General features: G+C 40.0%; 1 protein-coding gene across 1 annotated transcript in view; it reads left to right on the forward strand.

The window, feature by feature from the left end:
• TOP1 (DNA topoisomerase I) overlaps positions 1-21,743 on the forward strand; it is a 95,758-nt gene that overhangs the window by 43,984 nt on the left and 30,031 nt on the right. Inside the window, exons 4-8 of the mRNA XM_019972421.2 lie at positions 8,244-8,367; positions 9,422-9,477; positions 11,879-11,974; positions 12,917-12,992; positions 16,264-16,376. Coding sequence (XP_019827980.1) covers positions 8,244-8,367; positions 9,422-9,477; positions 11,879-11,974; positions 12,917-12,992; positions 16,264-16,376 — 465 coding nt within the window. The remainder of the gene's footprint in view (positions 1-8,243; positions 8,368-9,421; positions 9,478-11,878; positions 11,975-12,916; positions 12,993-16,263; positions 16,377-21,743) is intronic.

Below are 21,743 nucleotides of genomic sequence, written 5' to 3' on the forward strand. Positions count from 1 at the left end.
TTAACATAGGTAAGTGGAAGAGGTTGGGTAGTTAAGAAATAAGACTTAGTATCACTGCCATTCACATGGGAGTCCATGTGATGTGGTGAAAAGCACACTGAATTAGAAGTGGTGGGGCCCGGTCCTATCACTTACTAGCTGTGTGTTGTTATCCAAGGCGCTTAACTTCTGAGACTTTTTCCACTTTGGTTGAATGTTAATAGCAACACTAGCCTGGTCAGGGACAGAGGAGCCTAGTGGGATGGGGTGAAAAGCACACTGAATTAGAAGTGGTGGGGCCCGGTCCTATCACTTACTAGCTGTGTGTTGTTATCCAAGGCGCTTAACTTCTGAGACTTTTTCCACTTTGGTTGAATGTTAATAGCAACACTAGCCTGGTCAGGGACAGAGGAGCCTAGTGGGCTGCCGTCTATGGGGTCGCACAGAGTCGGACACAACTGAAGTGACTTAGCAGCAGCAGCAGCCTGGTCAAGCTTTCAAGTGTATAGGGGAGAATTCAATGTAAGTATGCATATAAAAGCTGTTTGGAAACTAACATACTCAGTAATTGAGATTATGATGAGCCTGATAGAATTGCCATTCTAATAAATTGAAGCTGTTGATTTTGGTAGTTGAATCTAATTTAATAGTTACTTATTGGTAATAGCAGATTCGGTACTCTAGTTTTCAATGATACCTAGCCCTGTTATAATGACCTGTAGTCTTTTTTTTTTTTTTTTTAGCGATTTCATGGTGGAAAGGGTATTTGAGCTAGCCATGGAAAGATGGTTAAGATCTTGACAAGGGAAGGTGATGGCTAGAAAGAGTGACTTTCCAGACAGTGAGAAAAGATAAACAAAATATGGAAGGGCTATCATGTACTTTGCTCCAATTAGGTGGTTGCCTGGGTTAATAGGATGGATTAGAAAGTGGGGCCTCCAAAAAGTTGCTTGATGCAGAACTATTAAATACTATTTCAAGAAGCTGAGATTTGATTCTGAAGGGAGCAAGAAGCCACTGAAAATAGTTGAGAACGGGAAATATGAGACAGCCATAAGTGACATGAAGGGGGTTGTCTAAGAAAAAAGGATACCTAGCTTGAGTAACTGGGTGACTATTTACCCTGTTAATAGAGATAAAAAAACTTAGAGGAGAAATGGGAGTTCTGTAAGATTCCACTCAACTCCCAAGTTTTAATAATTATTGGGATTTGGCCTAGTAACCTATAATGGTGGATGAGCATAAAGAAATCTGGGAACTTCCTTGGTGGTCCAGTGATTACAAGTCTGCGCTTCCAATGCAGGGGACCTGGGTTTGATCCCTGGTGGGGGACTAAGATCCCATATGCCCAAAAAAAGTGAATAAAGAAATCTTTACTTCTTAAAGCCTTTCAAAAACAAGTTTCTGTGTTTTTTTTCAGAGGCAACTTTAGAATTTACCTAAAGTAAAATTTTTGATTTAACAAACATTACTTAAGCTTCAATTATCTGCCTTCCTTTGAAGGGCCATGGATTTCTTCCTTTCACAGCTTAGTATCTTTCTAGGTTCTCCCAGAGGAATCCCCTCTGACTCCATTGACTGCAGCCTGCAGGGGGCTGTTGCCTTGAGGAAATGGCCAGGTCACTGGAATGAGTTTGTTCTCAGAAGATAAAGAGGCTCCCCCTACTCTTCCTAGCAGGGTTTCCTTTTTGCCTTATTTGGGGAGTAAGGCACCAGAGTGGTCAAAGGCATAACTTCCTGATTTTAAATCCTAGTTACTGCTCATTAGATGTATTTTCTTGGGTGAGTTACTGAACCTTCCTGTGGCTCAGTTTCCATATGTGTAAAATGAAGATACTTATCTCAGAGTTTTGTTATGGGGATTAAATTGCTTAGAAGAGTGCCTTGGACTTTGTACTGGTTTAAGTGTCTGCTAAATATTTTTATTAGTGATAGAGGACAGACCATTGTTTTAGTTTTCTTTAGCAGATTTAAATGGTTTCCCATAGCCAACATCCTATCTTCCCAGAGGATCAAGCCGGGTTTTTTTCCTAAAGAGGCAGCAAATGCCTTCTAGAGGCAGAAGAATATTTTTCTGTCTTGGGCTTCCTGCTGCCACCCGCCTACTTCTACTGTCTCTCTCATCCTTCTTCGTAAGTGCCTAGGGGAGCCTGGGTCAACTCTCTGTTTTGTCTGTGCAGGTCCACCAAGAGTCGCACAAGAGGTGTGATGGATACAGTGAAATATCAGCTGGATCTCTTTTAGAAGCAGCCAGAAGGGCAGTATAGTGGAGGGGTTAGAGCATGGGCTTCAGATGGCCTGGGTTCAAACTCTGGCCCCACTAGTTGCCAGTTGGACAAATAATTTAACTTCTGTCTCTCTCCCTGAATTTTTTGTTTTTGCTGTGCTGAGTCTTCCCATTTATTCTCTTTGGCATTGAGTTTTGCTTGTCCAGACTCTGATGTTTGGTAGATTTTATCTCCAAACAGATATGAGCCCTGAGCCAAGGAGTTGGCTTCTGTGTATACCCAATAATTGGATGCTTTCTGAGTTCCTGATGATGAAATTTATATTTTATCCGAAAGTGTGACCATTTCAGATATTCTAGGAATGCCAGCTACTGTCTGTATTTTAGTGTTCACCGTACCCCAGACCAAACTCATTCTTAAAGTGTATTTGTTCTTCACATCTCTGGGTTTCCTTACTATGATCATTATTAAGCTTTTCTAGTTTATTTTTCTTATTTAGCCACACTGAAGTTTCTTCAGTATTGGAGTCACCTGCACTGCTGCCCCAAACTGGCCAGTATTCTAGCCCTCAGTTATATTTACAACCCATTTTGTGATTTTTACATATTGTGTGTATTGTGTATGGAAAAGTAGTGGGATCAGTACATAGACATGGGTAACATCTCTTAAAACAGATAGTCAACATATGAACTCCTCTTCTGCAGTGGTCAGAATTTCCATCACCTCACTATCATCAATGGAAAGGTAATGCCCTTTAAGCCGCTGTGAAAGTCAAGCCAGTTTTAAGTCTTTTGGAAAAAGAGGTACATGTTAGGAAATCCTGAATGATGATGAGTCAGCCTCACTGATCCCAGATTGGCTGCACTTCTACCACTGGGCAAATCCTGCTTCTGACTTGGATGGCACGGCCTTCAACGTGCTTCTGTGTCACAAGACTTCGATCTCCAAAAGCATCTGCTACTCACTTCGATAGATGCCTAGGAAAGACTGACCCTGGGGTTTGCTCTTTGGCAGCCTTCCTGTTGGTGTCAGGTTGTGGACGAGGGGGTAGGACTCCCAGTACTCTGTTCTCTGTTTCTGGAGGCAGGGACAGGAACAGCACACGACAAGTAGACAAGATGTTAGCATTGTGTTCAGAGACTTAATACAGCTTCATAAACCCACATTTCTAACAGTCCCCAATGGAATGCCTTGTTACCACAAGATGTTCCTTAACTCTGAATCTTCTGAACTCTGTATAAAAATGCAAACTTGTTCTCTCCTGTCTAAACAATTGGGAATAGAGGAGAATGAGATGCCTTTGAAAAGTAAAGTTGGTAGTTCCATCTCTTTTGGGCTTTGTGATTAATTGTACCTACAAAGGGATTACTACACTAACAGAAACTTTGAATTTCCTGAATAGATTTCCCTCTGGTTAGCAGGCAGAGGAAGTACTGACTTCTTTCACTTTCCTGGGGTTGGCCTGAGTATCAGTGCCACTGCCATGTCATTTGTTGACTTCTTTTCCCTGATCTCTGTGTGGCGTGACAATGAATAGCAAAGCTGTAAACTGGAGGTCTGTGTGTATACTCATGGTGCCCATGCTGTGATTGCCAAGAGACCAGAAAGCCAGTTTTCTAGTATAACAGAATCATGTTCTAAGAATTGCTTTCGTTGAGAAAGAGAACAAAACAAGTAGGGGCGGTGGAGGCAAGGAGGTGGAACGTAAAGGAATAAGGACCGTAGAGCATTCCTAAACTCAGATTCCTGAATCAGCCATTTAGTTTCATGGGAAGAGAATCTAAGAGGTAGCTATCCCAGAGTTTTATCATTTCTGATGTCCTAAGCCTTGTCTAGAAAGTTTTCACTTGATGGTAGAGGAAAATCTTTTAACTTTATACATCAAGTCTTAGAATGCCCATGCCTTTTGTCTCTTAACACTAGGCTTCCCTTAAGTGGTGGCTGTCAGCTTCATGGAAATGTAATGATACTGATCTAGTGGAAAGTGCTCTGAACTTAGAGATGGAAATGCTGAGTTTAAATCCCAGCTGCCCTTCTTTCTAACACTGTAACTTGGAATAAGACTTTGAACCACTGGCTCCTCTGTTTCTGAATCAGCAGGGGAATAATAAAGACTCCTTCACAGGGGTGTTGTGAGAACTGAGTGAAATAATGTACATGAAAGCACTGAACATATTGCTGCTTAAATTTGTCCTTTTTTCTTATTCTGGGGGGAAAGTATATCTAACCATTAGTATTATGGATGTCATTGTTCCAGATTTTTTGCTTTTAGGCAGGAACTTCTTTAGATGACCATTAATTCCTCTTAGAGTTAATGTTCAAAAAAAACAAAAGCTGAAACTTAAGTATTTGTATATAAAATAGTAAGCTCATACATTTTGCTGGTAGTATCAAAACCATGGGCCTGTGATTTCATATATGTAAACTCCTGAAGAATCAGTTGCAATCTTGACAGCTATTTTTTCACCATTCTAAAGCTGAATTCAGGAGAACTGAAAGTAAGAGCATTATTGTAATTGGAAGCCATTTTGTACAAAATAAAGAATAAGTTGTTTCTAAAACACTGTGCTGTGGTGAAAACAGATTATGAGAGCACATTGAGTAGAGAGTGACTTCGTAATAATGCTAAGAATAAAAAGCATGGTGGGAAAAATTGATCATCATGTGCTAGCACACTAGGATTTTTTTTTTTTTAAACTGTACTTACATAGAAATCTGTTATTTTCCAGTGTGTGGCACATCTAAATAACAACCTAATGAAAACAATACAGAGGGAGGAACATATAAACCAAGGAAAGTGGACATTGCTGTATTTTTCCTCTGTTGATAATTCTGGGTCTTCCCTAAACCTGTAGTCCTGTTTATACTCATCCCCCTGCCCTCCTGCCTGGATTTTATAGTTTTTGCTGATTAATTATCCAAACCCCCATCATTAGTTGGGGCTCCTTTTGTCTCCAGAGATGTGGTGGATACCACTTGCTGTCCTGATCCAGGTTCTGGGGCTCTCACTTGAGTGGTACCGTCATCTGTTTCTCCCTTTCTGGCCTTGGGTGTAGCTGAAAATGCTAGCCAGATCTCTTTAGGACAAACTTCATGGAAAGGTTGTAACCTAATGACCTCATTGCTGATAAAATCTGTTTGTTTGTTTGTTTTTTTCCTGGGCTGAATGTGGTAGATGTGACAGCTGGGAAATACAGTCTATGGTAGGAAAGGCAAGAGCCTATGCTGCCTGTGGGATTGGCTGTCTGTCAGCTGGGGTGGTTGTCAGCTGTCCTGTTTCTAGGAATGACCCTCAATTTATAGCCCTTGAATTCACATTCTCTTTTGGTAACTTGTGGAATATATTGGCTGCTGCAGTAAACAGGGACCTACGCTTCCTGCCCAGTGCACTAAAGAAAATAGTCATCCAGTGTCCTGCCACCTTAAAATACAGCTCCTGAATTTTGCTCTTTAGTTTTTGTTCACTTTCATGTTTCTATGTAACTGCAGTTATTTTATATATTCCTTTTTTTTTTTTTGGCTTGTCTTAAATTTATCATGTATATTTACGGACTCACAAATGATAGCATAACGGCTACATAATGATAACTGTGATGTATAGCTTTGGTATATCACAGTTTCCCCCTCTGATTATTTACCAAGGCTCTATCTGGTTTCTTGGTGGTTTTTTATTTGTTTGTTTGTTCTTACGTTTGTTCATCATGAGAAGCATCAAAGTGAACATCTTTCTGTAATGCTTTTCCCAGAGAAATCTCCAGGAGCTAGAACCCAGGGTATGAATATTTTAATGATTCTTGTTTTATAATGTCATATTTTGTTTTCCTGAGGAGTGGCACTTTTTTCTTTTTTTTAAATAGTATTACCAATGTCTACACAGTTCAGTTCAGTCGCTCAGTCGTGTCCAACTCTTTGCGACCCCATGAATCGCAGCACGCCAGGCCTCCCTGTCTATTACCATCTCCCAGAGTTCACTCAAACTCATGTCCATCAAGTCGGTGTTGCCATCCAGCCATCTCATCCTCTGTTGTCCCGTTTTCCTCCTGCCCTGAATCCCTCCCAGCATCAGAGTCTTTTCCAATGAGTCAACTCTTCGCATGAGGTGGCCAAAGTACTGGAGTTTCAGCTTCAGCATCAGTCCTTCCAAAGAAATCCCAGGGCTGATCTCCTTCAGAATGGACTGGTTGGATCTCCTTGCAGTCCAAGGGACTCTCAAGAGTCTTCTCCAACACCACAGTTCAAAAGCATCAATTCTTCGGCACTCAGCTTTCTTCACAGTCCAACTCTCGCATCCATACATGACCACAGGAAAAACCATAGCCTTGACTAGATGGACCTTTGTTGGCAAAGTAGTGTCTCTGCTTTTCAATATGCTATCTAGGTTGGTCATAACTTTCCTTCCAGGAGTAAGCGTCTTTTAATTTCATGGCTGCAGTCACCATCTGTAGTGATTTTGGAGCCCAAAAAAATAAAGTCTGACACTGTTTCCACTGTTTCCCCATCTATTTCCCATGAAGTGATGGGACCAGATGCCATGATCTTCGTTTTCTAAATGTTGAGCTTTAAGCCAACTTTTTCACTCCACTTTCACTTTCATCAAGAGGCTCTTTAGTTCCTCTTCACTTTCTGCCATAAGGGTGGTGTCATCTGCATATCTGAGGTTATTGATATTTCTCCTGGCAATCTTGATTCCAGCTTGTGCTTCTTCCAGCCCAGCGTTTCTCATGATGCACTCTGCATATATGTTAAATAAGCAGGGTGACAATATACAGCCTTGACGTGCTCCTTTTCCTATTTGGAACCAGTCTGTTGTTCCATGTCCAGTTCTAACTGTTGCTTCCTGACCTGCATATAGCTTTCTCAAGAGGCAGGTCAGGTGGTCTGGTATTCCCATCTCTTGAAGAATTTTCCACAGTTGATTGTGATCCACACAGTCAAAGGCTTTGGCATAGTCAATAAAGCAGAAATAGATGTTTTTCTGGAACTCTCTTGCTTTTTCCATGATCCAGCGGATGTTGGCAATTTGGTCTCTGGTTCCTTTTCTAAAACCAGCTTGAACATCTGGAAGTTCCCAGTTCACGTATTGCTGAAGCCTGGCTTGGAGAATTTTGAGCATTACTTTACTAGCGTGTGAGATGAGTGCAATTGTGCAGTAGTTTGAGCGTTCTTTGGCATTGCCTTTCTTTGGGATTGGAATGAAAACTGACCTTTTCCAGTCCTGTGGCCACTGCTGAGTTTTCCAAATTTGCTGGCATATTGAGTGCAGCACTTTGACAGCATCATCTTTCAGGATTTGAAATAGTTCAACTGGAATTCCATCACCTTCACTAGCTTTGTTTGTAGTGATGCTTTCTAAGGCCACTTGACTTCACATTCCAGGATGTCTGGCTCTAGGTGAGTGATTATACCATCGCGATTATCTGGGTCGAACGCCTTTAAAAGCAAGGCTTTGAAAAGCAGGCCCTCAAAGCATCCCCTTGCTTTGAGATAGGGCTTTTCTTATTGTGAGGAAAGGACCAAGCAGGATTTATAAGCCCCTTGTAGAAGTAACTAGCTTTTCCTCAGCTGGCAGGAAACATGGAGTGTGTTAGGCTGCCCAGGCATGGCTACATTTGTGGTATGTCTCCAATCTGGCACTGAGCCACTAAATGATTTTTGGTGAGCTGTTCTTACCTCCTTATATCAGATGTGAGTGCTCAAGTTGGAGCTTTCAATACAGTTTTTTGCTGGTAGAATGTTGTAGAAATACTATGGATTTGCTGTATCATCAACACTTAAAAAAAAAAATGTCCTGATACGTTTAGAATAACTGTGTTTCTCCCTTTGATTCCTTTGCTCTTTGAAAAACTTAAGACATTAAGCAAGATAAAGTCTGATGTAGTGAAGAGCTTCTACTTGAACTTTCTGTCAGGACTGGTTATTTAAAGCATTGTGAGTTTCCATGGTTCATGTTATCTCAGGGTATCTTGTGAGTTAATCTTGTGAAATGAATCCTGTGGTCCCTACTCTGGGCTTACTGTTTGTGTCTTATTTTCACAGTGAACATAAAGATTCTGAAAAGAAACACAAAGAGAAGGAGAAGACCAAACACAAAGATGGAAGTTCAGAGAAGCATAAAGACAAACACAAAGACAGAGACAAGGAAAAACGAAAGGAAGAGAAGGTACAGAACATGCTAGTGGAGAAGGAAGAGGTGTGGGGTGTGTTTTTCATTTTGTTTACCTTTGAAAGCAAGTAATGAAAGTACCTTCATTGAGTAGTAAGATCCTCTAACCTTTTTTTTTAAATGATGAAAACCAAACTTTACCACTGTATTTCATGTACCAAATCTACCCATGTCATTACCTTACTTTGTATGGTAAATTAAGGGATGTAGGATTTCTGCAAAAGTCAGTTTTCTTTCATGGGGAAAATTAGTTTTGTTTTTGAGAGAAGGCTTAATACCACATTGGTCTTCTCTTGAATGAAACTTCTTCCTGAGTGACAATTTAGTGACACTGGTGCTCTTTGTGGCTTTTGGTTCCAGTATAACCAGCACAAGCCTTCTCAAAATAAGCTCATCTGGCCGTGAACGAGTAGTAGTACTGTGCCTGGCCTTTTTAAAAAAGTTTATTCGTTTCTCAGAAAGTAATGCTGGATGGACTTGGTAAATTCACACAATATAGAATAGGGAACAGTAGTGAAAAATAATCTCCCTTTAACCCTCAACTCACTGTCCTCCGTCTTTCCCTTTGTGGAGGCAGCCACTGTACTTTTTTTTTGGTATTCTTCCATAGGTTCCCTATGCGTGTGTCTATGTGTATATTTTTGTCTGAAAAGTTGAAGGAGGGCAAACATGAATATACTTTGCCTAAGTCAGTGAAGATGGGAAATAAAGTATTCTTTTTCGTTTGGGTTTGTTTTTTTATTTCCTGTCTGCACTGCCAAGGGCAAATCTTTGAGAAGTGGAGTGTATTTATTGAGGGAGGGGACCTACCCTTATTTAAAGGTAAAAAGCCATCATTTTGAAGGGAAACACTTCCCAGTAAAGAACTGTAAAAAAGGAGTCTTAGAAAAGTATCAAGACCTTTGGTTCACCTGTTCAATTTTGCTAATAAGAGTCAGTCTAGGATCAAGATTTCCTAGAGTAGAGGCCAAATCATCTCAAGTAAGGTAGAGACTTCTTCAGCTTTAGTCCTTTTAAGGTACTAATCAGTTACTGCTGTTTTACCTTTCAGATTAAAGCTTCTGGGGATGCAAAAATAAAAAAGGAGAAGGAAAATGGCTTTTCTAGGTAAGACTCTGCTGTCTTGGCTTCTCTTTCTCCGTGTGTGTCCAGCAGGCCAGCTGCCCATGTTGCAGTGTTGTTTGAGCTCACCTAAAATGCACTGACCTGGCCATCTCCAGGTTTTCAAGGAAGTTGGCAGTGAAAGGACTTGGTCTTAGCCAATGAGAGCATTTCTAGAGTGCCATTTAGTAAGACCGACCAGCACATTTTATAGAAGGCTATTTTGAGTGGAGAAGGTTGGCAGGAAGAAATTTTTTTTTTTTTTTAATTGAGATATAATTTACACTTCCATAAAATACACCCCTTTAAAGTGTACAGTTTATTGGCTTTTAGTTTTTCACAAGGTTATATAGCCTCCCCCACTACCCTCTATCTAATTTCAAAACATGTTCATCACCCCTAAAAGAAAGTCTGTTCTTAGTCAATAGTAATTTTGGAGTTTCCTAAAAAAACCCTACTGTGAATTCCTTGATAGTATTCCTTGGTAGCTCATATATAGAAACTGATTTGACCTGCATTTTAGGGACAGTTGTAGATTTTACAGGAGCAGAAGTATTTAATCTCTTTTCCAGAAGGAGGGGTCACTTTTTCAGAGAGGTCACCACAATGCAGAGGTCACTTTTCCTTTCCTTTGTGGGGCCGTTTAGATTCTGTTTTCCTCATCAACTGCAGCACCCTAAAATAAGTCCAAATGTTTCCTCTAGTTTCAAAAAAAATAACTAACATATTCTAATCTGCTCCACTGAATGGCAGAATGGATTTACCAGGAGTTGTTGGGAGTGTTTGCCTTATTATCCAGGGCAAAATGTTTTGAGAGTTTTGCTTTCTTGAAATTTTGAACTTTCAGTTTCATTTGAGAACAATTTTGAAATTTATGCCATGTACTCTGGGTTCCTTACCCTAGGAGAAGCAAGTGCCCTCTCCAGGCATGTTCTGTAACTGTTCCAGGAATGCAGAATAATAAAATTCAAGAAGCATTAGAGCTGTAAGCTAGGCATTCTGATTCCTTAGATAACAGTGACTGAACACAGGGCAACTATTTTCTGCCAGGAGATGGCCTTGGACTTTTATTAAACTAAGATATGATTAGACTCTCTGGACTTGGTGTGGAGTCCTGGGTTTGATTTCAGACTTTCTGGGTTAGATGATCAGAAGCACACCCTTTGAGGCCATGGTTGCTGTGTTCGCTTTGCTGGTCTGCTCGCCACCTTGCATCTTTGTCTTGGTAGAGAATCCACATGCCTCACTGAATTGGAACAGTTTTCTAGGGTTTTTAAATTTTTTTCTTCAGTCCTAGTAAGCCTTCCCATGTGCTTTTAACCTCACTTATGATAGTACTAGGATCTAGCATTTACTTAACTAGTTGGGTAAATGGCAGCGTTGCTTTCTTTCTGGTGCAAAGCTTTTTGAGATTTTGAACCCTTGGGTCAGTATCAGTGGTTTCTGTGGAGGGGAGAAACAGCTATAGAGGTTGGCCTTTGGGGAGTGTGCATAAATAAGGAGGGAAAGTTAATCTCTTTAAATACTCAAGTTCATTTGCAAGCAAGGGCATCCAGTATGCTTGTGGGGAAGGGAGGGGCAGGGACAACATTGAAACCCTGTGAATATGCTGACTTTATTTGGCAACTAAATCTGGATGCTTATCCTTTGGCCCCCTTAGAGATGGGGTGACTTTCTTTGTGTCTGGAGGCCATTTCTTGTGCTGAGTGAGTTAGCCTTGTGGATGCTTCTGGCTGTGAGCAGTGAGGTTCTGACAATATGTGGTGGTGGCCGTGGTGGTGGCTGGCCCCTTTGGTTTTTTAACTTGTTCTCTCCTCTTTTTTGGTTCAACATAGTCATCTAACAGAATCATCTTTTTATATTGAGAAGGCAAAATGCTAACAAAAATAGGACAAGGTACTCTTCTGTGTATAAAGTAAACCGAAGGAGGAAGTTGAATAGTGAATAGATTTGGCTTAGAATGACTAGTCTCAAGTTTGAGGAATATATTTTTATTCCTTTTTTGGCGAAAGCTATTTTTTAGCTTTGGAGCACTAAAATAATCAACTTAGATCGCTTGTGGGGTCAGATACACAGTAGATCCCTCGAATAAGGGGAAGAAACAGCTTAGGTTTGTTCCTACTGAGATGTGGATTGTGTTGGCAAAGACAACCAAGAGGCCATGGAAAGAATACTGACTGAGAATGAGGGGCTCTGATTCCTGACCTTGATCTCACCTCTTCATCTGTAAAATGAGGACACTGTTTCGGTTAGAATTAAATGAGAAAAAAGTGCTCATGGAGAACCTTTTAATATGTACACATGTATGTCATTATCCTTCTGTTAAGCTGCTTCTCCCAACTTTGCATTACTTTTGTAATGTGGATTTTCCAACACTCACTGGCTAACAGTTTTTTTTTCTCTTCAGTCCACCACGGATTAAAGATGAACCTGAAGATGATGGCTATTTTGCTCCTCCTAAAGAGGATATAAAGCCATTAAAGAGACCTCGGGATGAGGATGAGTGAGTATTTCTTACTACTTTTGAGTTTTGAAAACAAAAAGGAGTTGTTAAGAGAATAGTACACAGAACCTTCTGCGTTGAGTTTTACTCTTTAGGAATTTGTGATTAATAGGCTGGGTGACTGATTTCTCTTTGAATGTGTATTTATACTTTTCTTACATTTACATTTTTTCTTATTAATAAGGTAATGCATGTTTATTGTTGGAATTTAAAATAATCCAGAATTCATGAAGAATATTTAAATTAAGTTATTTTAAGTGTGTCATCATCTCCCACAGAGAAGTTTTCATTGTTAAAGCAATTTTTCCTAGAATCTGTGCCCGTTAATACCTTCTTAGTGAAGTTTCCATGTATAGAAGTAATAAAATTGCTCTTACTTAAAACACGTATTTTGAGGCTTATATGTGCCTCTTAGGTTCAGTCAGTGAGGTTAAATCCTATTCATTATTTTCAGCCTTGTGAAATTTATTATGTTTTGGGAATCTACAAAGGATTTATGGTAGAAAGTAGTTGGAAGGGGAGGAGGGAAATACTGAGCTCATTTGTATGTGTTTAGAATCCATAAAGAATTTCTTTCTTCCCCTTCCCTGCCCAGTTATTGCATTGTGGTGGCCATTGTCGCGCTGTGTGTTTGCTTCCCAGATCCCCACCTTCTAGCACTGTCTGTTTCTGTACTTACACCTCTGCTCCACCTCCCTTCCAGGCCTGCATGCACTATGAAGCTATTTGTTTTGTTCTGCGTAGGGTTATAACTATTGGTCCTTCGTCTGGCCTTCTTTACTTTCTCCATTCCTGTTCTTAACTGTAGAATGCCCAGCCAAGAATAATAGCAACCACGCCTGCCTTGGAGGCCGCCAAGAAGAGTTTGGAGGTCCTAATCCTACTGGTGAGAAGTACTGAGTCACAGTTGTGTTAACTGCATATTCATGTTCCCCTTTCTAGTGCTGATTATAAACCTAAGAAAATTAAAACAGAAGATATCAAGAAAGAGAAGAAACGAAAACTAGAGGAAGAAGAGGTTAGTAAAGAGACTTAGGCCCGTTGGGACTTGAATTTGGAATAGGAAATTTTTTGATAAAATAACTTTCAAAGGCAAATAGCTTTTAGGAGTTTCCTGCTCTGTTGTAGAGGAAACACTGGGGAAATGTATGTGCGCTACAGTGGCTCTGGCACTGTTAGTTTTAAGGTATTAGCTTTCTGGGTGTCCACTCACAGCTGTGCTGCCACCTGACATGTTCTTAGAGAAACTACACCATCCTCATACATACAGAAAGAAATACTAGCAAGAAATCATATTTTGGCTTAAAACCAGAAAGAGTTTTCCCTAGGAATGTTTTTTAGCTTTTTTTTTTTTTTTTTAAATCTAGCAAAGCTTGCCCGTCACTCATTTTGGGTAACTCTCTCTATTTAGTCTTTTAATGGGTATTGCTTGGACATAGCTTGAAATCCCAGGTCTTGACCACAGCTGCTCCCTGGGTCTTGTGCCTCTTTAATTTACCTTGTTCCAGCCTCACAGACCTCCTTTGTTTCTTTTTCACACTAGATTCTTCCATTTTCAGGGCTTTATGTAACACGTGCTGTGTTCCTCTTTTCTTTGTTTCCTACCTTATAGCCTTCCTTAAAATCTCAGTTTCAAGTACTTTTCTAAGCATTTTATATGATGCTTATGGTAGATTTAACATATAGTAATATGGTTACTTCTTTTGACACTTTCGATAACTTGTACTGAAGAGTGTGGGCAAGTAATTCAGAAAAAGATGTCAGAAATTCACAGGGGACTTCATCTTGCACTCCTAAGGGAAGAAGTGGTTGAGTGAGTTCTCAGCTTTCATCCTTTATTTGAGGTTAGCCATTGTCTTGGGCAAAATGGATTCACAAATGTAAAGTCCACATGGAAGTATCGTCAGTAAAGATAGTGACCGTAAGGGACAGTGAGTCTTAAGAGTGTAAGCTATATTGTAGTAGTAGCAGGATTGATAATTCAGATTAGGGGATTTCCCTGGTGGCCTCGTGGTTAGGATTCTGAACTTTCACTGCCATGACCTGGGTTCAATCCCTGATCAGAGAACTGAGATTCTGTGAGCAGTGCACACACCCCACCCCCTGCCAATCAAATTAAATGTGCCTACATTGTGCCAGGCACTGTTCTTCATGCTTTATAGCTGTCATTTCATTTAATCCTTACAACAGCCCTTAGAGGAAGTATTGTTATTATTATTTCCATTTTACACATGCAGAAACTGAGGTATGGCGAGGTGAAATCTTTTGCCTGAGCCCACACAGGTACTAAGTGGTAAAACTGGAATTTGATCCCACATGGGTTGATTCTAAAGCCCACACGCAAGATGCCAAGTCTTCTTTCCTGTGGGACTTTGCTGACCCTTTAATTTCACAAGGAGAGAGGAGGAGTGTCTAATGAAATCATATGAAACAGGAATGAGTAGGTGAGAGATCAGGGCCTGGATTTAGGCAATTGTAGTTTTTCTGACAACTAACCTGCTCTTGGCACAAGTTCAGGTTTATGAGAGACACCTCAAGGAACTGAGCATGAAATGTTGAGTAGTGAGTATAGTAGTCACTCCACTCTCATGTAGACTGTCAGTACAGACTAGTCAATGAGAAATTCACTAAAACTTCAGCTTTCTATGTGTTCTCTATTGCCTGTATGCTTAGGTTACGTTTATATAATAATACCTTTCTCTGCATTTTGAAGAGATTGGTAATAACTGTTAAAACCATCTGGAAAAAGAATGGTTGACTTCATTTATTTAATTGTCTTAGCAAACATCTCCCTATAGGGGCAGGAAAAAAAGCAGGCTGAAAGACTGAATCAAGACCCAGTCTTACTGTGGTAGGGACCACAGATGGCAAGAGAAGTCATTAAGCCTCTCTGCTGGCCATGGAATTTTTCATTTCTGGGAATTGTTCTGTAGTCTCTTAGTGACTGATAATCTCATTTTGAGGCTTGAGAACATACGATGGAGCCAGTAGTTTCCTGATGGAACCACCTGAATGCCTGTTCAGAAGCTATTGAGAGAATGTCTTAACTGAAAAGCATTACCCTTTTCCTGTGGGGTGTTTCAGCCTAAACACCAAACATTATCTGAATTCATGCGATCCTCTAGTATTTTCTCCTCCCAGACATACTTACACATTTATATTCTCTAATTCTGTTTTAAAATATGTGTAGTACTGTAGTCTTTCCCCTTCTTTCTACACCAAAGGTCATTTTCTTTCCCTGAATTTATCTTGATTGCCATCCTACCACATATTCCTAGAATGTTTATATATTTCAGTCATTCCCATGAGTCACATTCTGTTATTTTTCTGGTAAACTTGGGCTCTCATCATGGTCAATAGCAGCTTTTTGACCATGACCAAGTGACAAAACCTCTGTCTCAGAGTTTCCTTGACTATAACTGGAAGAGGTCAAACCAAACTGTCTACAAAGTTCTTTCAGGTTCTGCCATTCTGTAACTGATTTTAAGATGACTCAAACCACCTTTCAAAACTATATAAATCTTGCTGAATAAAAGCTTAAATTATATTGAATAGTTAGGACAAAGGAAAATATTCTTCAGCAGAGTTCAGATTCTGTAAGCAGGACCCCCTCACCTGGTAAATAGCTCATTTTGGTCTGTGTGTGTGTTGACATTTTTATATTGGTGCATGTTTGTTCTTTTTCTGTGCCACTGTAACAGCTCATCTCAGGTTACAGTTCAAAGAAGTAGTATGGTAGGAATCGGTCATTGTTGTAGTACTTCCCAAGTACTTGCTTACTACTTTCCGATTTTGTGTTTGCAAGCGGCATTAATAAAGTACTCCCCCCGCCCCAGACTTGGTCAGAAATTTCCTTCCAAATTGTGTATTTAATACATAAAAACTCGCCTTGCCCATTATTTGATGGTATTACAAGAGGTTTAAAGATGCGTAGCTTTTAAAATTAAGTGAGGATAGTACACTGGGCTTATTCTCCCTGTAGCAGTGCTGTTCCAAACTCCAATGAGGCAAAAACAACAACAACAGTTTCCCAGGCTCTTCCCTTGCAGAATGAGTGTTTTTAACTGCTTCCTCAGATAATCACATGTCTGGAAGTTTTAGGAAATACTGCTTTAGAAAAAAGTACCAGTAAAATTTTATTCATTTACCTCATTAAGTATTAGACTTAAGAACCTCTCCAGTTTTAATATTCCATGATTCCAGTTTTTCTTCCTAATGGACCCCCAGAACTACTTTGAGAAGTGTGATTGATCCTTAGTTAAGTGCTTTCTCACCATGTTTCTTTGTAGGATGGTAAATTGAAAAAACCCAAGAATAAGGATAAAGATAAAGATAAAAAAGTTCCTGAGCCAGATAGCAAGAAAAAGAAGCCGAAGAAGGAAGAGGAGCAGAAATGGAAATGGTAATATCTCAGCCCTGGTTAAAATGGTAGCTCTTTGATTCTACAACCTAATGAAATAAGAATGTTGAGTTAGTAAAGTTAATAGCCTGATATTTTGGGGAGGAGGGAAGTACTTGAACGAATCTCTGTGGGCTAACATTCTGAAATAAGTCTTGCAAGTCCTGGTGAGACCATTAACGAGCTCTTTCCCTATTGGATCTCAAAACTGGGTCCCACTCTATTGAACAGAGTGAGCTGTAGAAGAGCTATTTTTTCGTGTTAGGAACCCTAGCCCATTGTATTGCAAACATTTTCCCTTAGGGTTGTTTTCTTTTCTTTCTTCTTCTTCTTTTTTTTTTTTAATGATATGAGTGTATTTGCCATATAGAAGATTTGAATTTTGATTTATCAGATTTACAAATATTTTCCTTATGGCTCTGTTTCCTTATGTCTTGTTTCAAAAGGTCTTTATTATTCTACAATTATAAAAATATCCACCCGGCTTTTCTTGTGGAGGTGTTTTTTTTTTTAACAAATTAGGCAATTTCCCCAATGTGGTTTATAGAGTAATCCATCTTTTTCCTCTCATTTTAAATGCAGCTTTATTCATATGCATGTTTCCATACACACATAGGGTTTCTATAGTTTACTCTGTCTTTTAAAACAAGTAGTGAAAGGAACAGTCTGATAGAAAAATAAGGAAAAGGCAATTCATTAAAGAATATACATGATTAGCAAGCATCTTAAAATATGATCAGCCTCACAAGTAGCAAAGAAAGATGCAAAGAAAAATAATAAATAATACATCCTTATCTTTAACATCTCTCAGATTAGGAACAATTAACAAGTATCAAAATATGTGAAAACAGACATTCTTCGGTATGGGAAATGATTCAGACAGTGAAGACTGTCTTCAATCGAGGACAGTTTAGCAGTAACAGATTACTTCTAGGTGTTTAGATTTTTGAAATAAATTTGTATTTTTAATACTGGCTTTTCTTAAAATTTTAGCTACCGCATCTATATTATACATGATTTGTATTTATGCTGAAAAAATTCCAATGATTCAGAGGTATACGAGTTAAGAAAAAATGACAGTTCCCTTTCCTTCTTTCTCCCAGTCCCATTTTTCTTTTCTAGCTTTGAGGGAACCACTGTTTGTAGTTTGGTATGTAGAGTTCCAGACCCACTGGTATGCACTTACTCTGTGGCTTTTGTAATAGAGAGCAGTGATCTTGCCAGTACCTCTGAGGAATGAGGAAACATCCATGACCAGGGAGGTGGCTGAGAGGAGCAGAGCCGCAGTGACAGAAAGCTTCAGCACAGCTGTATGATCAGCATTGTTGGTGTGGACATACATGGTGAAATGAAGTGCAGAAAAGGAAAAACACAGAGCAAAGGCAATTTGGGCTTCCCTGGGGTCAGAAAACTAAAGAACGTGTGTTTTCATTTTTCTCATTTTTATTTCTTTTTCCTTTGAAACTAGTCAAAAGTTTTTAGTGATAGGATATTAAAAGGTTTTTATGACCTCTAATAAAAAAACTGTTTTTAAGATGAGATGAAGTGATTATATAAGTCAGGAGCTGTTACTGGGAGTGGTGAGTTAGTAATTCGTCATCTGTTATATCTTTCTGGGTTCTGTGGTTGGGTGCTCGGTAAGTTTGTTGAGTGAACGATTTCATTTCTTTGTCATCACGTGCTCTCTCCCCCTTCCTTTGGAGCCCTGGCTCTTTTTGGGCCTGGAGGCAGATATACTTTTGTTCTGGTCCAGCCTTGTGTGTGTGAAAATAAGTATCCTTGAAGGATCTAATAGCCTAATTTTGGCTCTGTGGTTGAATTTCTTATCACTGTTAACACATGTTAATTCTGAGAGACTGTGACCTATGGTTTTTATTCTTGTTTTGGTTTAAGTGGAATCACTGAAGACGGTAGGTCTGGGGCTGAGCAGTCTTTGCTACAATCTCCAGTGCATGTTTCTCAAGTTTGGTTGTAAAATTGTGCACATTCTTAGGCACAGTGCTTGAATGTACCACTATAAGTTTTAAAGGTGGAGAACAGGAATAACTGGCCTCTTACTGATTGCTTGTGCTTTCTTGCTGCCACTGTAGGCTTGCTTCTTAGGCTCTGAAGTCAGTGGTCCAGTCCTCAGTGACTGTCCCGACAGCCTAGTCAGGGAGCTTAAATGGCAGATGCTCTCATTTTTACTATTCCTTTTGCTGTCTCACTAAAACAGTTACACTGTTTACCAGTTTGGCAAATGTACAGATCTTTTGCTTCAGGGCAAAGAAGACTTGTTCATCCTGCTACACACAAGCCAACTGTGAGCCTTTTCCCCCCTCTCCTAGGTGATGTGGGGATGGGGAAATGGTCAGGATCCCTGTGGGTTTCTTCACTGCGTCATGTTTCTTCTCTAGAAACAGCGGTACAGGTGGTGGCAGTATGCTGAGGCTCAATCATAAAAACTTCTTAAACCCAGCCCCCCATTTTTTTTTCAGAATTTATTTTTAATTGGAGGATAATTGCTTTACAGTATTGTGTTGCCTTCTGCCATATATCAACATGAATCAGCCATGGGTACGCACACATCCCCTCCTTCCTGGGACCTCCCTCCCCCTCCAGCACCATATTTGAGCTCCCTGTGTCATACAGCAAATTTCCACTGGCTATCTCATTTTATATATGGCAGTGTATATGTTTCAATGCTACTCTCTCAATTCGTTCCACCCTCTCCTTACCCTGCTGTGTCCAGAAGTCTCTTCTCTACGTCTGTGTATCAGTTGTTGCCCTGCAGATAAGTTTAGCAACACCATCTTTCTAGATTCCATACATATGTGTTGGTAAATTATATTTGTCTATCTCTTTCTGACTTACTTCACTCTGCATAATAGGCTCTAGGTTCATCCACCTTATTCGAACACAGTAAAATGAGTTCCTTTTTTTTTTTTTAATTCATTTTTTAATTGAAGGATAATTGCTTTATAGAATTTTGTTGTTTTCTGTCAAACATGAATCAGCCATCAGTTCAGTTCAGCTCAGTTCAGTTGCTCAGTCATGTTCAACTCTGCCACCCCATGAATCGCAGCACACCAGGCCTCCCTGTCCATCACCAACTCCTGGAGTTCACCCAAACTCATGTGCATCGAGTCGGTGATGCCATCCAGCCATCACATCTTCTGCCGTCCCCTTCTGCTCCTGCCCCCAATCCCTCTCCACATCAAGGTCTTTTCCAATGAGTCAGCTCTTCGCATGAGGTGGCCAAAGTATTAGAGTTTCAGCTTCAGCATCAGTCCTTCCAATGAACACCCAGGACTGGTCTCCATTAGGATGGACTGGTTGAATCTCCTTGCAGTCCAAGGGACTCTCAAGAGTCTTCTCCAGCACCACAGTTCAAAAGCATCAATTCTTTAGCACTCAGCTTTCTTCACAGTCCAACTCTCACATCCATACATGACCACTGGAAAAATCATAGCCTTGACTAGATGGACCTTTGTTGGCAAAGTAATATCTTTACTTTTTAATATGCTATCTAGGTTGGTCATAACTTCCATTCCAAGGAGTAAGCATCTTTTAATTTCATGGCTGCAATCACTATCTGCAGTGATTTTGGAGCCCAGAAAAATAAAGTCTGACACTATTTCCGCTGTTTCCCCATCTATTTCCCATGAAAGTGATGGGACCAGATGCCATGATCTTTGTTTTCTGAATGTTGAGCTTTAAGCCAACTTTTCCTCTTTCACTTTCATCAAGAGGCCTTTTAGTTCCTCTTCACTTTCCGCCATAAGGGTGGTGTCATCTGTATATCTGAGGTTATTGATATTTCTCCCGGCAATCTTGATGCCAGCTTGTGCTTCTTCCAGCCAAGCGTTTCTCATGATGTACTCTGCATAGAAGTTAAATAAGCAGGGTGACAATATACAGCCTTGACGTGCTCCTTTTCCTATTTGGAACCAGTCTGTTGTTCCATGTCCAGTTCTAACTGTTGCTTCCTGACCTGCATATAGCTTTCTCAAGAGGCAGGTCAGGTGGTCTGGTATTCCCATCTCTTGAAGAATTTTCCACAGTTGATTGTGATCCACACAGTCAAAGGCTTTGGCATAGTCAATAAAGCAGAAATAGATGTTTTTCTGGAACTCTTTTGCTTTTTCGATGATCAGCGCATGTTGGCAATTTGGTCTCTGGTTCCTTTTCTAAAACCGGCTTGAACATCTGGAAGTTCCCAGTTCACGTATTGCTGAAGCCTGGCTTGGAGAATTTTGAGCATTACTTTACTAGCGTGTGAGATGAGTGCAATTGTGCAGTAGTTTGAGCGTTCTTTGGCATTGCCTTTCTTTGGGATTGGAATGAAAACTGACCTTTTCCAGTCCTGTGGCCACTGCTGAGTTTTCCAAATTTGCTGGCATATTGAGTGCAGCACTTTGACAGCATCATCTTTCAGGATTTGAAATAGTTCAACTGGAATTCCATCACCTCCACTAGCTTTGTTCGTAGTGATGCTTCCTAAGGCCACTTGACTTCACATTCCAGGATGTCTGGCTCTAGGTGAGTGATCACACCATCGTGATTATCATGGAGATCTTTTTTGTACAGTTCTTCTGTGTATTCTTGCCACCTCTTCTTAATATCTTCTGCTTCTGTTAGGTCAGTACCACTTCTGTCCTTTATTGAGCCCATCTTTGCATGAAATGTTCCCTTGGTATCTCTTAATTTTCTTGAAGAGATCTCTAGTCTTTCCCATTCTGTTGTTTTCCTCTATTTCTTTGCATTGATAGCTGAGGAAGGCTTTCTTATCTCTCCCTGCAATTCTTTGGAATTCTGCATTCAAATGGGAATATCTTTGCTTTTTTCCTTTGCTTTTTGCTTCTCTTCTTTTCACAGCTATTTGTAAGGCCTCCTCAGACAGCCATTTTGCTTTTTTGCATTTCTTTTCCATGGGGATGGTCTTGATCCCTGTCTCCTGTACAATATCACGAACCTCCATCCATAGTTCATCAGGTACTCTATCTATCATATTTAGTCCCTTAAATCTATTTCTCACTTCCAGTGTATAATCATAAGGGATTTGATTTAGGTCAAACCTGAATGGTCTATTGGTTTTCCCTGCTTTCTTCAATTGAAGTCTGAATTTGGCAATAAGGAGTTCATGATCTGAGCCACAATCAGCTCCCAGTCTTGTTTTTACTGACTGTATAGAGCTTCTCCATCTTTGGCTGCAAAGAATATAGTCAGTCTGATTTTGGTGTTGACCATCTGGTGATGTCCATGTGTAGAGTCTTCTCTTGTGTTGTTGGAAGAGGGTGTTTGCTATGACCAGTGCGTTCTCTTGGCAAAACTCTATTAGCCTTTGCCCTGCTTCATTCTGTATTCCAAAGCCAAATTTGCCTGTTACCA

This window comes from Bos indicus, chromosome 13 (genome assembly GCF_029378745.1).
Source record: "Bos indicus isolate NIAB-ARS_2022 breed Sahiwal x Tharparkar chromosome 13, NIAB-ARS_B.indTharparkar_mat_pri_1.0, whole genome shotgun sequence".
Taxonomy (NCBI): Eukaryota; Metazoa; Chordata; class Mammalia; order Artiodactyla; family Bovidae; genus Bos; species Bos indicus.